At 38.6% G+C, this 16,189-nt stretch overlaps 2 protein-coding genes across 2 annotated transcripts; one reads left to right on the forward strand and one right to left on the reverse strand.

Moving 5' to 3' along the window:
- The first annotated feature begins 1,418 nt into the window (after window positions 1–1,418).
- LOC125210160 (trans-Golgi network-localized SYP41-interacting protein 1) lies at window positions 1,419–12,328 on the forward strand. The gene is made up of 10 exons (XM_048109736.1): window positions 1,419–1,581; window positions 1,688–1,801; window positions 2,840–3,515; window positions 3,606–8,998; window positions 9,117–9,906; window positions 9,996–10,675; window positions 11,098–11,233; window positions 11,335–11,416; window positions 11,489–11,606; window positions 11,856–12,328. The coding sequence occupies exons 2-9, from the start codon at window positions 1,751–1,753 to the stop codon at window positions 11,589–11,591; spliced, it is 7,911 nt and encodes a 2,636-aa protein (XP_047965693.1). The 5' UTR covers window positions 1,419–1,581; window positions 1,688–1,750; the 3' UTR covers window positions 11,592–11,606; window positions 11,856–12,328.
- Window positions 12,329–12,340: 12 nt separating this feature from the next.
- LOC125212731 (probable sarcosine oxidase) lies at window positions 12,341–13,951 on the reverse strand. Its single transcript, XM_048112970.1, has one exon. It carries the CDS (start codon window positions 13,771–13,773, stop codon window positions 12,553–12,555), a length of 1,221 nt encoding a protein of 406 aa, XP_047968927.1. The 5' UTR covers window positions 13,774–13,951; the 3' UTR covers window positions 12,341–12,552.
- Window positions 13,952–16,189: the final 2,238 nt, after the last annotated feature.

Below are 16,189 nucleotides of genomic sequence, written 5' to 3' on the forward strand. Positions count from 1 at the left end.
TATATATGTGTCTATTAATCTTTAGTTTTTATAATTTAGGTTCAATTGTTTGAACTGATCAAATTATTCATCCAACTGGAATACTGTAGGAAGTGTATATATATATACATTAAAATTTAGTAAATAGGGGTACTAAATAAAAGAATAATATTTTAGAAAACAAGTGTTGAATCTTAAAAAATTAACATAAATTCCAACAAGTCTATAGTTTAAAACGAATTCAAACAACAAAAAGAGGACCACAAATAAGGAAAATGAAAAAAAAAACAACTATCGAGAGTGCACAGCTGCACGAGATGTGGGCCGGTCCAAAATCTCCCGGTAAAGGCCCAATGATGTAAGCATAGATAACTATTCCGTTTTGGCCCATATTAATTGTTCGACATTGACACGAGGTTTTTGTGTTTTTTTTTGGCATGTTTTTTTTATGGCAATTTGATAATTCGTACAAATTACTTTGAAAATTTGCTTACACGTAATATGAAGAAGGTTTAATATTAGTAGTACTCTACTATTTTAGACACGTAAGATCACAGCATAAACTTGCAAAACATATTGAAGGAAAAAGTATGCATTCATAATTTATTTTTTGTAATATTTTGCCTTTTCCTTTTGGGATGTTTTTTTTTTGTTTTCACATTTCAAGTTATTTTAAATTAAACCAATATAAACAATTTACAAGTAGTTCAAATTCCCTTCTCCTACCATTGGCTATCACTAATTAACTTGACTCGAACTTTGGATTTTATGAAATGTAAAAAAAAGAAGTGAATGGAAAAAATTATTGAAAAGTATGTCTTACATTTTTATACATGAGTAGAATGAATTAGTTAATATGAAGTTGATCTATTATCAAAAGAAATAAAAAAAATTAATTGTAATAAGTATTGATGGGCGAATTGGAAAGGAAATTAGCTATTAGTATCGATGAATAAGACTATTTATCTAAAATATTTCAAACCAAATGGAATATCTCTATTTGAAAGAAAAACCTAATTTCTATTTTTTTTTATTACTCTCTTTGTTTTATAGGAATATACATTCATTATTTTTTAGTCAGTCCCACAAAAATATGCACTTCTCAATTTAAATTTTTTTTTCTCTCTAATGAGATGAGATTCATTCTCCAGTATTAATACTTTTTTTTTTTTTCTCTGCTTCTCTATTACATTACCAATTTTACATTAAAATTTATGTTGAATCCAGTGTGCATGATTTTTGGGAACGAAATGAATAATTAGTAAATATATTTAAATTCAAAGGCCGCGGAGGTTGAACCCAAAAATGAAAACGAAAAGATAAAAAGGACAAAATTATATACTCCAATAAGTTTGGAAGAAAATAATGTTGAGTGTTAGTAATGAGTAATATACTACTCCCAATCATACAAATACGTAAAAATTGATAGGTAGGGCCGAAAATGAAATTAAAAACATAGAGTAACACGAAAACTGAAACGCTTGCCGATTCAGAAAAGAAAAAATTAAGCAAAAAAAAAAAACAAGCATCGCTTCAGATCTAAGAGAACGGTATTTTCAAATACACTCGACATTCACCTCACCAAACCAGCCGTTCAATCGGGTGAGAATCAACTCCATCATTTCCAACTACGTTCAACGATATTTTCAAACCTGATTTTCCTCAATTCGCTAACATATTGAATTCAACAATTGTTTGGGGTTTGCAGAGTGGCGATCTGTTTAATCTAATGGCTATAGGTAGCTGTTAACAACATATTGAATTGGATTGGATGGAAAAAAACAAGAGCCGGACCGATATGTTGGCCGCCGGACGGAAAAAGGTAACTGATGTATTCCTCTCCTGAGCAATTTTTTTTAATGAATGTTGCATATACAGGGGAATATGAGATTTATTTTAAGGTTGAATTGAGGAAATGGATGTGAACGAAGTAAATATGCATAGAATGTTAAACCTCACTCACATGTGATTGTCTTTGTGGAAGTATGAACTTAATTTTGTGCTGGTTTGGAGCTTTATACGTACTGTTTGTTAGAGATTGAATTTTTTTTCCCTGAAATATGCTATCAGTTTTGCTTGCTTTCATTAAGAGAAGAGTTTTGGCAGCAGTTATAGGATAAATGCATATTTATGTGCTTTGTGTTTGGAGGAAGTTTGAGGGCATTGGGTGTGCCGTGATTAGAGCAGTAGCACGCTGCCAGTGCTCAATTCTGGCCCACACCGTATTGAATTAGGAAAAGTAGGTGAATACTGCAATACTGAATAATACTCAAGGAAATGGTGCTCAGTAGTTGTGGGTAGTGTGAAGGAGCATATGAATACTGTAGTGCTTAAGCAACTACTGGTACTCAAGGGCTGTGAATGCCCTGATATTCACATGAAGTGGTTGGTGAATGGTGAATGACTTTTGTTTCTGTCTTCTTTGAAACTACCTCTTTCACCATTTTAGATTATCTGAACAATCCATTCAGTTAAGTGTTGAGGAATTCTTCTGATTGTTGTGTTAGTCTTTTGGCAAATATTATCAGTGTTCAATTTTATGTCAAAATTTGTTTTCCTTTTTTGAAAAACTGGATTGGCATCTAAAACCTTATAGTTATTCATAGTTAATAGGGTGCTAGCTTTACTACAAGTGGTGGTTTGATATGCTCAGAGTCCAGAATAGTATTTTGACCTATGGTGTATAAAACAACTATTTTAAAATGTGTTAACTTCTTAGCTCAATAATTGAAGTGCTAGGAAATACTTCTCTTTCTACTAATTGTGGATCATCTAGTTCCGAAAAATGTTCAACTATTAATATCATCATATCATGTACTTATTACAATCTTCTGTGGTGATATGCTTCATCATATGTCAGCTTCAACAGTTCAGGCAAAAGAAGGATAATAAAGGAAATAGTAGCAAGCCATCGGGTAAAGGTGGTAAATCCGGGCATGATAAGACGGAAGGCACATTTGCTGAAGCAGCTGGAGAATTATCCAATCATGATACTGTTGATATTTCAGAGTCAAGTTCTGGAGTGGTTGCAGAGGCAAGTGATACAGCTACTGGTATATCCAAGCATGATGTAACAGGAGACGCTTCCAATGACACAGCCGTACAGCAGCTACATGATGCCGATGGACAGATATCCAAGCATGATGCAGAAGATACTACTGCTTTACCAGAGTCAATTCCTAGAGTGGATACAGTGGCAAGTGATGCTGCTTCTAGAGTAGATCCAGTAAAAAGTGAAAGTCCGGTTGCTAATAAAGATACTTCAGCAAAGGGTAAAGTTGGAATAGCATGTCTTTTGGATGTTACCGGATTCCCACCAGAGGGATCGAGAACAGATAACACTAGTGATGGGCACGATGTAGATATTAGGGCTTCTCCGGAGGATGGATCATCTTCTCTGGTTCTTGAGGACACAACCATTAATGTCCCAGCAATGGTTTTAGATGAGAGGTCAGGAGATTCCAATTTACTTTTGCCCACTGATTTTTCATTTGGACTGGAGAGGGAGCATGGGGAAGAGCAGGTAACAGATGTAGGTTTGTGCCTTCACTCTTGATACTCTACTATTTACTCATTTTGCCTCTTAATTGTTGCTAGAGTTTAAAGTCTGTATAATATTTTGGTAGGGGCAATGCAGGAAGTTGGCGGTTCCGGTGGAAATGAAACTGATGACCGCATGGTGAATTTTCTTGATGGAGATAGCAATCCTCCTACAGATGATGCTAAAGATTCTATTGCAGACAGAAGGACAGCTGATTCAGGGAATAGGTTTGTGGAGGAGAATATCTCTGTTGCCACACAACTCAGCAAGATTGACATGGCATCATTGGCTGATTCTGTTGCCAACTATGCTGGAGAAGCTGAAGAGCCCCGTGACCATTCTTTTGGCACTTCTCCTTTAACTGAGTCCTCAATGATGTCAACCGTAAGATCTGTGGCAATGGGTCATGAGAGAGATGTCACATCATTTGGTCCAAATGATGAGAAACCAGAGGCAGTTAATTTCTCAGATACAGAAGGTACTGAAGCAAACTCTGGATTTTTTGAGGTTGAAAGATCTTACGAGGTTGAAAGTAACGATAAGGATAATTTCTTAGCATGTAAACACATAGACCTGTCGTCGATTTTGGATGGAAGTGTGGTCAAACTTTCCCACCTTGCAGAAATTTTACAGGTACTTGATCAAGATGAATTCAGGTACATATTCATGTCAAGAGAATCATCAGCTGAGAAACCTAGAAATGCAGATAAGCGTCAAGCTTCTGATGATGTCATTCATGATTCTTTTGAGAGGCTCAAAGAACATTTGTATATGACAAGTTTGTCAAAGGATGCGTGTTATTTACAACTGTCTGAGCATCAAAAGGGGATTGATGGAATTTCAGTCAACTCTTCACTTGTTGAAGTCGAAGGGAAAAATGATACAATTGCCAAAGAAATTGTGCAGTACAGAAATGAGCTCCAGGAGGCTTTATCAGAGAAGGTAGAGCTCGAGAAGCAGCTTCAGTTATCAAGATCTGAGGCTGATGTTTTTGCTGCTAAAGTTAATGAATTGCAGAATAAACTAGAAATGACACAAGGAGAAATGTCAGGCATATTTTCTGAGCTAGTTGAGTGCAGGAATTTGGTACAAGCCTTGCAATCTGAAAATGAAAACTTGAATATAAGTTTCAAAATGATGATCGAGGAAAAAAACAAACTTTCACGGGAGACTACAAATGTTTTGCTGGAGAATGAAAAAATCACTGAGGAATTATATCAGCACAGAGTTTCTTTAGAGTCATTCCAGACTTTAATACAAGATGACAGGAAAAGACTTGAGCATGAAAATTATGGCATGATCAATGAGAATAGTAAATTACTTGCTGGACTGGCAGAGTGTGAGAATACAGTGGAAGTTCTAAGGGTGGAAAACAAAAATTTGAATGAAATTTTGACATCTTTATCAGAAGAAAGAAAAAAATTTGATGAGGAAAAAGTATCGATGGACCATCAGATTAGCAAAATGTCAGAAGAATCAGTTAACTGCAAAGAAATGATTCTAACTCTTCAGACGGAGATTATCAGCCTGAATGAGCATATGAGATCCATATCTGAGGAGAAGAGCAAGCTTGAAGAAGAGCAGAATACAATTTTCAGTGAGTATGAAAAGCAATATCACAAGTTAGTGGAGTTCAATGTTCTGGAAGCTGTTCTGCAAGCAGAATGCTGTAAGTCAGTGAAGGATCTAAAAGAAGCCAGAACTTCCATTAAGCATTACACTGATGAAAATAAATCCCTCTGTGCTGATTTAGAGTTTCACAAGATCAAACTAAAAGATATAGATTGTCAGAAAAACTCAACTCAGTTTGATGAAGTTGAAAGTCAAGGTGTTAAGAATGATACTGGTGTGTTGCACGAGTCAAAATCTCATCAGTCATCTAGTAGACAGATGAAATTGGATGTTTACAGTGATGCCTTTGGATTTTTAGCACTAAAAAGGAACTTGGAGGAAGCAGGAGTTTTAATGCAGAAACTTGAGAGGGAAATTGAAAGTATGCACTTAGAATCATCTTCATTGAATAGATCAACGGATGCTGTTTCCCCTGGAGTGTCACGATTGATTCAAACTTTTGAGCCAAATGGTTACACAGAGAAGGATGGCCAAGATCCAGAGAAATCCCCTTCATCTGAAGGCCACACAACTGAAGACTCACACATGAGGACCAAAATGGTTGCACAAAATCTGAAGATATTGCTCAAAGAATTAGTAAGTGATGCTGAGGATGCCAGTGAATTTTGTAGAGTTAAGCACAGCAAAGTACTGGCTAATGCTGCTGGAACAGACTTGAGCAAGTATGATGCGTTGGAAGAGCACGATGATCAAGTACAGGAAGCAAATATAGAGCTTATGGTTTTTAATGAGGCTATGAGAGAGCTTATCCATCATGGTGTTGCAAAACAGAGTGAACTTCTTGGTCAATGTGATGCCATGCAGAAGCAAGAAGCTGTTCTAAAATTAGAGAACCATCATCTTCAAGAGAAGATGAATGACTTTCAAGGTCATATTAACGAGCTGCAGGTTCAATTGGAGGGACATTGTAGAGACTCGGATCAGATGACTTCTTCAATTTCCAATCAATTGCAAGCACTCCAATCAGAAGTGTCTGACAGAGAATTGATTCTCCAAGAAGAACAGAGTTCTGTTGCAGCTCAGATTCTTAAGACTGTTGCCATGCTGGATTCTACTGCCAATAATATTTCTGCCAACCCATTGCCTATTGGAAATAGCAACCCTGATGTTGTTGGCTCTGTTGCTGCTTCTGTTGATGGTGCCTGCAAAGTGATTCAGGGTTTTCGTGGACAACTTGAGGCTGCTCAAAGTGAATTTCAAGAAATGTCTCACAAAACTGATGTAGCTCTGAGCATTCTGCATAGACTTTACAGTGAACTTGTGAGGACTTTATTTGGGTATGACCCAGATGCAGCTAACAAAGTCATGGCTGATGGTAAAAGGCTGGATCTTTTACATCCTAATTTTTTTGATGCCATATTGGACCAATTGAAAAATCTTTATAGTGAGAGATTGGAGCTTCAGTCTACAAATACACAACTCAGTTCACAGATGACTAACACAGCAAGGGAGACTGATGAACTGCAAAAGTTATGTCTAAAATCAGATACTGTTCTCAAGTTAATTGACGAGATCGAACAATCAGTGAAGTTGGAGAGGCCAGCTGTGTCTGCAGATGATCCTGCCTCACTCCTGGAGTCTCTGATTCATTTACTCATTCAGAAATGCAGAGAAACCGGTCAGGGCTCAAGCTTATGTGCATCTCTAGAAATGCATGTACATGATTTGCAGGGTGAAGTGGAACGCTTGAACTTTGTTCTTATGGAATATGGAAATGAGAACCTGGTTTTTAAGCACAGTCTGAAGAGTGCGCAAGAGGTTGTTATTGCTCTCAATTCTAAAGTGCAAGAGAAAGTTGCTGAGTTAGAACTGTCTGAACAGCGAATATCATCCCTTAGAGAGAAGTTGGGTATTGCAGTTACAAAGGGAAAAGGCCTTATTTCACAACGCGAGAGTCTCAAGCAATCATTAGCTGAAACGTCCAAGGAACTGGAGAAATGTTCGCAGGAATTACTATCTAAAGATGAAAGGCTTCATGAAGTTGAAACAAAAGTAAAAGTCTACGCTGAGGCAGGTGAGCGCATGGAAGCCCTGGAATCTGAGCTCTCCTACATTCGCAACTCAGCTACTGCACTAAGAGAGTCATTTCTGCTTAAGGATTCTGTCCTACTGAGAATAGAAGAGATTCTAGAAGATTTGGAGCTTCCAGAGAACTTCCACTCCAATGATATAATTGATAAGATTGATTGGTTGTCAAAAATGGTTGGAAATCACTCCTTGCCTCTTGGTGAATGGGATCACAGAAGCTCAGCTGAGGGAGTTTCATATTCTGATGCTGGATTTGGTAGTTCAGATGGCTTGAAAGAAGATATGCAGCCAACCCCTACTTCTAGTGAGGATTTAAGGAGAAGATATGAAGAACTGCAAAACAGATTTTATGGGTTAGCTGAGCAAAATGAGATGCTTGAACAGTCATTAATGGAAAGGAACAACCTTGTGCAGCGGTGGGAAATTTTTTTGGACACAGTAGATATGCCATCTCATCTGCGATCTGGGGAACCTGATGATAAGATTCAGTGGTTGGGAAGTGCACTATCAGAGGCACAAAACCATTCTTATTCTCTCCAGCAGAAGATTGATAACTTGGAGACTTTTTGTGCATCCCTAAGAGCTGATGTTGAAGATTCACAAAGAAGAACATCTGAGCTTGAAGCAGCTTTCCATCAGGCTTGCTCAGAAAAAGAAATCCTAACCAAGGACTTGGAGATACTGAGACAAGAAAATGATGAAAGCATAAAAAGAATAGCTGATTTTTCTCTTAGAAATGAGAATCTTCAGAATGAATCAAGTTTGTTGCAAACACAGAAACTTCGGTTGGAGGAAGATAAGGATCACATTGAGGATGTAATTAGAAGACTGAAGGAAATGGTTAAGAATGCTCTTCAGGATTCTTGTCATGAAGATGTGGTACTTGATCAGGAGGGGGTTGGATATTTTGAAGAGATATTGAGGAAGCTAGTAGAGGAACATAAGACACTATCATCTGGGAACCTTGCTAATGTGGATTCTACTGATGTGCACATCACTGGAAAGGAGGAGCTGTCTAACACTTCCAGAGATTTTGAAGAGCAGGATGTCACGACTTTAAGCAAAAACCTAGATGAATCTATGGGTGAGCTAATGAGCTTGAAGGAGGAGAAAGATGGATACATGCAGACCAATCAATCCTTGGTCCGTGAATTGCAGGAGCTGGAAGTAAAAAAGAAAGAATTGGAAGAGCTGCTTAGCCAAGAAGAGCGAAAATCAGCTTCTTTGAGAGAGAAGCTAAATATTGCTGTTAGAAAAGGGAAGTCCTTGGTGCAACAGCGAGATGGCATGAAGCAATCAATCGAAGAACTAAATGCTGAGGTTGAGCGCCTCAAGTCTGAGAGCAAGCACACTGACAAAACTATTTCTGAGTTTGAGGAACAGATCAAGGACTTGTTGGCTGCCCGCGACAGGCTACAGGTGGTGGAATCTGAAAATAGTGTCCTCAGGGATCGCCTGGCAGAAACTGAACGCTATATGCTGGAGAAAGAGGGTAGCTGGAGCAATATTTTGAATGCTCTGGGTGAAATAGATGTTGGATTTGAAATTAATTCTGTAAATCCTGTTGAGAGGATAACAGAAATAGGGAAGTACTTGCATGGTCTACATGGTCGAATGGATTCCCTTGAACAAGATTCAAGAAAATCTAAAAGAGCAGCTGAACTACTGCTTGCAGAGTTGAATGAAGTTCAGGAAAGAAATGATGGCCTTCAAGATGAACTAGCAAAAGTTGTTGATGAACTTTCAGAAGCTTCCAGGCAAAAGGATTTAGCTGAAAATGCCAAACATGAAGCTGTTGCACACATTGAAAAACTGTCTTAATGGAATCTTTGTCTGGCACCTGCAAGTTACTTGTTAATCCATACAGTTCTGTATCTAGGGTCTTTCTGATCGAGTGTATGAAATGTCTGAGTTTAACATTGTATTTCATGTGCAGGTTTTTATGACCCAAATTGATTCTATCCGGGAGAGAATTCATGATCATTCACGTTTATTACAAGAAGAATCATTTCAGTTATCTGAAGTCATCATGAGTGTTCGTAGAGAATATGCTTCTGAGAAGGAGTTCTATGAATCTGTGAAGAGAGATGCTGATCATTTGCAATCAATTGACAAAGAGAAGGAGTCAAGATTGCATATCTTGCAAGGGAACATTTCATTGTTGTTTGAAAGCTGTGCTAGTGCAATTTCAAGACTTGAAAATTGGGAGGAACATATGGTTGAAAATTCATTGGCATCTAGATCTCCACAGAACTTAAATTCTCAAAATCAAATTGGAGGAAATATTTCCGTAGGCGATGCTAGCATCTTCAATGAGGAAAGCATTAGGAACATGTGCGACAAACTATCACTGGTTGTGGGGGATTCCATAAGCATGCATACTAATGAGTTGGGCAGAGTGATGGAAGTTGGGCAGAGTGAGATGAAGAGTACCATAATGAATTTACAGAATGAACTTCAAGAGAAGGATATCCAGAAAGAGAAAATTTGCAAGGAACTTGTTGGTCAAATAAAGGAAGCTGAAACTAATGCAAAGAATTATTTACTTGACCTTCAGCAGGCAAGGGTAAAGCTAGATGCTTCACAGAGACAATTGGATGTAATGGGTGAGGAGCGCAAGTTGTTGGAACAGAGAGTGAAAGAACTCCAAGTTAATGAAACTAATGCCATAGATTTGCAGCAGAATGTCAACTCACTGACAGATGCACTAGCTGCAAAAGTACAAGGTCAGTTATATGCTATATATAGCTTCTATGTAGATCACTAAGTGCTTTTGTAAAGACCCCATTCTAATCTATTCATTCTACTGCTGCAGAATGTGAGGGGCTGATGCAAGCCCTTGATGAAGAGGAGACGGAAATGGAAAACCTTGCAAACAAGATTGTGGGGTTTGAAAATGAGTTGCATCAAAAGAACAAAGACTTGGAGAACCTTGAAGCTTCCCGTGCTAAAGCTTTAAAGAAGCTTTCTGTTACTGTGAGCAAGTTTGATGAAGTTCATTATCTCTCTGAAAATCTCCTATCTGAGGTTGAGAAACTCCAATCCCAGCTGCAAGATAAAGAGGAAGAGATTTCTTTCCTTAGGCAAGAGGTTACTAGGTGCACTAATGATGCACTAGCTGTCACACAAATGAACAAGAAGAGTTCTGATGAGATTCGGGAGGTACTTGCTTGGTTTGATTCCTCGGTATCTCATTTATTGGTCAATGATGTGACTATTGATTATTCGAATCATCTGGTCGACGAATGTAAAGAGGTATTACAGAAGAAAATTTTAAACTTGATGTCTGAATTGGAGAATCTTCGTGTGACGACCCAGAACAGAGATATACTGTTGCAAGAAGAGAGAGCTAAAGTGGATGAACTAACACAGAAAGAACAGCATCTGAAGAACTCATTACGTGAAATGGAATCTCAAATAGTTATGCTTCAAGGTTCTGGAGATTCTGATAAGGCTACATTATCTTCTTCCGAGATTGTGGAGGTTGAGCCTACGGTACACTGCTTTGTTTTTTTTTTTTTTTTGGGGCTAAATATACTGCTCAGTTATTGTGCTACTGTCCTTACTCTTTATCGAATTGCATTAATGACATGAATAAGTCTGCATGTATAGGAATTAGGAAGTATGACACGTTTTTCATCTATAGTCATATATAAGTTATGATAACAAATTGACTTGCTTTCATTCCTCCAGAAAAGAAATGCAATTTAAGAAGGTATCAATGGTTAGAAATACATCTATGCCACTTGATGAATTGGGGTCCCCATTTATATACTATTATTGATGGTCTTGCTATTTGTATTTTCTCACTTATTTTCTTTCTCCCAGTTATCTATTTTTCGTTGATTTCTTCCTTTGTTTATATGCTTTTTTTGTCACTTGGCATATTCATGTACACAATGTATTGATTGGTGCAGGCAAACAAATGGACGTCTAGTGGGACCATTGCTACGCAAGTTCGCAGTTTGCGGAAACCAAATAATGATCAAGTTGCTGTTGCAATAGATATGGATGACAGTAGTCAGGGGCTGGAGGATGATGATGACGATAAAGGTAAACTGCGTGTAGCCAGTGGGAAATAAAAGTGGAAAATGTAGAATTTATTGGACCTCTTCAAAGCTACTATTTTAATGCAACTTGTTTTCTCAATTCAGCTCATGGCTTTAAGTCGCTGACCACATCAAAAATTGTCCCGCGATTTACAAGACCTGTCTCAAACTTGGTTGATGGATTATGGTAAGCCTCAATATCATCTTGTATTTTAAATTTATTATGCCTATATTCATCTCCATCTACATATCATTTCAGGATGTCCTGTGACCGAGCCCTAATGCGACAACCTGCTTTACGTCTTGGACTAATCCTCTATTGGGCTGTGTTGCACGCCATGCTTGCTACTTTAGTAGTCTGAGATTCTAAACAACTGGTCAGTGATGTCTCTCTTAACTTCTTTCTATGCATCTCTTAGATCTATTATCTAGTTTCTATTAGCAATCCCGGTTACTCAATGCTATGAAAGGCATGGAGTCACTCGATGCTATTCATTTCTGAAAATGCCATCTGATCCTTTGAATACACTCAGAAATCCTTTAACAATACTAGCAATGCCTCCGCGCTAGTGCTTTCCTTTCCTTTCTATCTCGATTACATTAGTTGTGCACTTAGCCTCTTACAGTCCTGCAGGTCTCTGATGATTCTAGGTTTGACATCACAGCTTCAGGTGTGGCTGAGATAGATTTATAAGCTGTCATATGTATAATCATATAGATCGATCGTTCTTTCATCATTCGTGGGCCAGTGAACTGTGATTTCCTCGCTTTTACAACACGAATCACAGATGGCTTGGTGTTTGTTCAATAAGAAGAGAAGTTTTAAATAGGAGGACGTGAATACATGCAGTGGAGAATTAGATGATTATAGTTGACAGAATTTATTCTCCTGTTTTTAGTTGTAGCATGACTAGCAAATGTGCCCTTGGTTTTGTTCATTCTCTCTGTGGAATTGGGATTTTGTTGTATGATGATTGATGATGCATCCATCGCCCATATATTATTGCTCTAGTGCTGGATCATCAAAATCAAAATGTTGTACCATTTGACACTTTCTAAGATGGGATATTTCCCCTGGTATATACATGTACGCTTTTAATACCTTACTCACTGATGAGTTGGAGAGAATAAAAAGTGAATGAAATACAGCACATAAATATGACACAATAGGACATTAAAGACACGTGGAATGAGAGTGACATAACACACAACACTTGCATACTTCTTTGGAAGCTTTTGAGTCACACACGACGACTAACTACTAACTACACGTTGCAATTCGCAAATACAAATTTGACTTGGAAAAATTAACGTGCAGTCTCCTCAATGGGACATGACTTGATCATCAAAATCCTTAACATTCCCATTACGATTCTCTCCATCAAACCTCCCCACACTAAAGCGCGTGAGCTCCACGCCCTCGGCCCGGCCGCTCTCCACGAGATCGGCCGCCACCCGCCCCACCACCGGCGCCATCTTAAACCCGTGTCCGGAGAACCCGCCGCACACCACGGCGTCCTCCCCGAACTCCCCGCCGAGGAAATCGATCACGAAGTCCTCGTCGGGCGTCATCGAGTACATGCACGACTGCGTTAGCACTGGCTTTGCCACGTCGATCATATCCCCGAACCGCCCCTTAATCCATGCCCTCAGTGCATCCACCAGCACTGGGGGTGCCCCCCACGTGCGATCCTCGGGATCGCACGCGCGGCCCGCGTGCACAGGGATTTTCAACAATCCCGGGAACTCCAGCGACGGCGTGCCGTATATGTACGGCTCGCCGTAGCTGGCGAACGTCGGGAACCCGCTCTCGATGGTAAATTTACCTTCATGCCCCTCATTAACTTTCCAGTAATGTACCGCGGTCTCCAACGGCTGGATCGGGAGATCGATTCCTCTCGCCTTCTTCACCAGCTTCCGCGTCCACGGCCCCGCCGTGATCACGCATTTTCGGCCGCGATAGCTCATGCCGTCGGCCGTGGCCACGACGATCTCGTTAGTCCTCCCGTCCCTGCTTATACCAACAACTTCGGCGTTGTCCCTCAGCACGGTGCCGTTTCGGAGCGCTAGGGTTTGGAACATCGCGACGGCCTTAGTGGGCTTGATGACGCCGCCGTGCTCGGTGACGACGCCGATCCAGTCCTCCGGAATGTCGAACATTCCGGAGAACTCCTCCAGGAGCTGGCGGCGGCCGAGGACAGCGACGGCGATGGAATTTTTCCGGCAGCTGTCGACGACGGCGAGGAGGGCTTTGTTGTCGGAGGGGCCGATGTCGAGCTGGCGGGTGGCGAAGCAGACTTTGTAGCCGGCTTCGGACTCGGCTTGGCGCCAGAGGCGGGAGGACTCGAGGACCATGCCGGAGTAGTAGTCCTCAGGGTAAGTGGCGCGGGTGGTGCGGGACTCGCCGTGGGAGGAGCCGCGGTGGTGGAGGAAGTCGAACTGCTCGAGGAGGAGGGTCTTGAGGCGGCGCTTGGAGGTCTGGTAGGCGGTGGAGCTGCCCATGACGCCGGCGCCGATGACGATAACATCGAACTGATCCTCCATCGCCTCCGAATTAGAATTGGTGGTGTTATGTGTGTGAATTGTGATGATAGAAATGGTTTGGATTTATGTAAGGAAGCATCAGTGAGTACGACAACCTTCACTACTTGTACCGCAACAAAAGAATAAATCTGTAACACTAAAAAATTACAGTCTTTGAGTTTGAAAAGGAACTCTAGAGTTGTCATTTTGAAAACAACTACTACGACTCCATTAGATCAAATTGTTAGAAAAATAAGTTTGATCAAGCTTTGGTCTCTCCCACGACTTATCTAAAAACCATGAAATTTGTATTTGTTAAAAAATAATGCAGGACGAATTGTTTTGATGAAATTGTATTTGTTTATGGTAGTCAGAAAGTTTTATGAGAACGTTATTGCCAGTGAATCAAATGATGCTTTCTATTTATACAAAAATTACATTGTTCATATGAAAACATCAACAATATATTAGACGCAACGAATGACTTTTTCATCGTGTGATAAATGAAAAAAAAAAAAACAAATACTATTAGGATCCGTTTGATACACGGAATTGGAATTGGAATTGGAATTGGAATTGAAATTTAATTGGAATTGGAAGGAATTCAATTCCAAATCCTTTGTTTGGCAAAATGAAATAATTGATATGGAATTGAATTTAAAAAATTGAATGTGAGTGTGTTGTGTGTGTGTGTGCAGTGTCTGTGTGTGAATGTGTGTGTATGTGTTTGCTGTGTGTGTATGTAGTGTGTATGTGTGTGTGAGGATGTGTGTAGCGTGAGTATGTGTAAACATGTGTTGTGTGTGTGTGAACGTGTGTTATGTGTGTGTATGCAATGTGTGTGAGAAATATGCATTGTGTGTGTAATTTAATAAATATTTGGAATTCCACTACTTTTCATGTGAAATTCAAATTGTGGAATTGGAGGATTTGGAATTTGAATTCAATTCAAAATCCAAGAATTTTTCTAATACCAAACAATGGATTTGGAATTGAAGGTTTCAATTCCAATTCCACACCTCCAATTCCGTATACCAAACGCAACCTTATAGATTTTGGTTAATTTTAAATTACTGATGAGCCAAAATTCTACTAAATTTCTTCCGCGAGCTCAAAGACATGCATCTTGCAAATTTGTAAATACCTTTAAAAGTAATACCTCCATCCATAAAAAAAAATAGACTAATTTTAATATTTTTTGATCGGTCATCCATTTAAATTTAACTAATTTTAAATATGTAAAGTGTTAAACTAATACTAACCTGATCCATCATTCTAAATGTAGACTCCACAATCCACTAACACTACTTCTATAGTTTTATTATATTTTAGCGCTCTATTTTACTTTATTAAGTGTGCGTTATAATTTGTGTTATTTATAATTTTATTTATTTTTTATGAACGGGGAAGTACAAGGGATCAAAAGATTTAAGCGGCTCCCTGCCTAAAGCTAATTAGGACATTTTGTGATATTTGGTTAAAGATGAATGATTATATTCCACGCAATCATAACTATATACACGACTCCATAGACATCTATTATTTATTTTATATTCAAACATGAATTGTACACAAAATGATTCTAGAAGGCCCACGAACGTGGAAGGCTCGACGAAAATAGTATTCACGAGGGCTAAAAGATTATGAACAATTGATAGCCATTCATTGCCTTATATTGGCACCACGACGAACGTGACATATGTAGAAATTGGTTATATAGTGGTAGCAAATTCTCAATGAAAAGATAGGACTTTGACCAAGCCAATGGCTCACCAGTCACCTCCTCTATATGAACCTTAGCAACAATCAAGGTACCACTATGATTAAAATATCTAACAACCACTCAACTAAATTTTTTTAAAGATAGGTGATTGATTAAAACGTCAAACAGAAAGTATAACAAATTAAGATGTGAGATATTTATGTCTTATTTAGTGCTATCGCCATCATCATCACCTTAATATTTATAACCAACATCTTTTGTCTAATCTACTAAAAACATTTACTGATTTAAATATATCGTCTTAGTGTGTTTAGTGATTGGCTAAACATATTATATGAGAACGTGTCCGGACCAATAAGTTTTTGTTTAATTAAGTTGACATTGATAATTTAATTTGATATAATTAGGTGACAAGTTAATAAGCTTGTAAAAAGAAGAATCATGTAGGAACTTTAACTTAAAAATGGCCGACATATGGCTTCACTCGACTTTATTTATTAATTAAAAAATGACAATAAAAAAGTGATGATTCTGTAATTATCGTTTACTTATATTATTATGAAGCACTACGCAAAGCAAGATGATGCTTAGGCGCTTGCGTTTAATATAAAATCCCAAATTGACATGAACTAGCAACATTTAATTAAAATAAAATAAATGGACGGCCACTTTTGTAAATCTTTTCATTTCAATCAATTCGGAAAATAAATAAAA

This window comes from Salvia hispanica, chromosome 3, assembly GCF_023119035.1.
Source record: "Salvia hispanica cultivar TCC Black 2014 chromosome 3, UniMelb_Shisp_WGS_1.0, whole genome shotgun sequence".
Taxonomy (NCBI): domain Eukaryota; kingdom Viridiplantae; phylum Streptophyta; class Magnoliopsida; order Lamiales; family Lamiaceae; genus Salvia; species Salvia hispanica.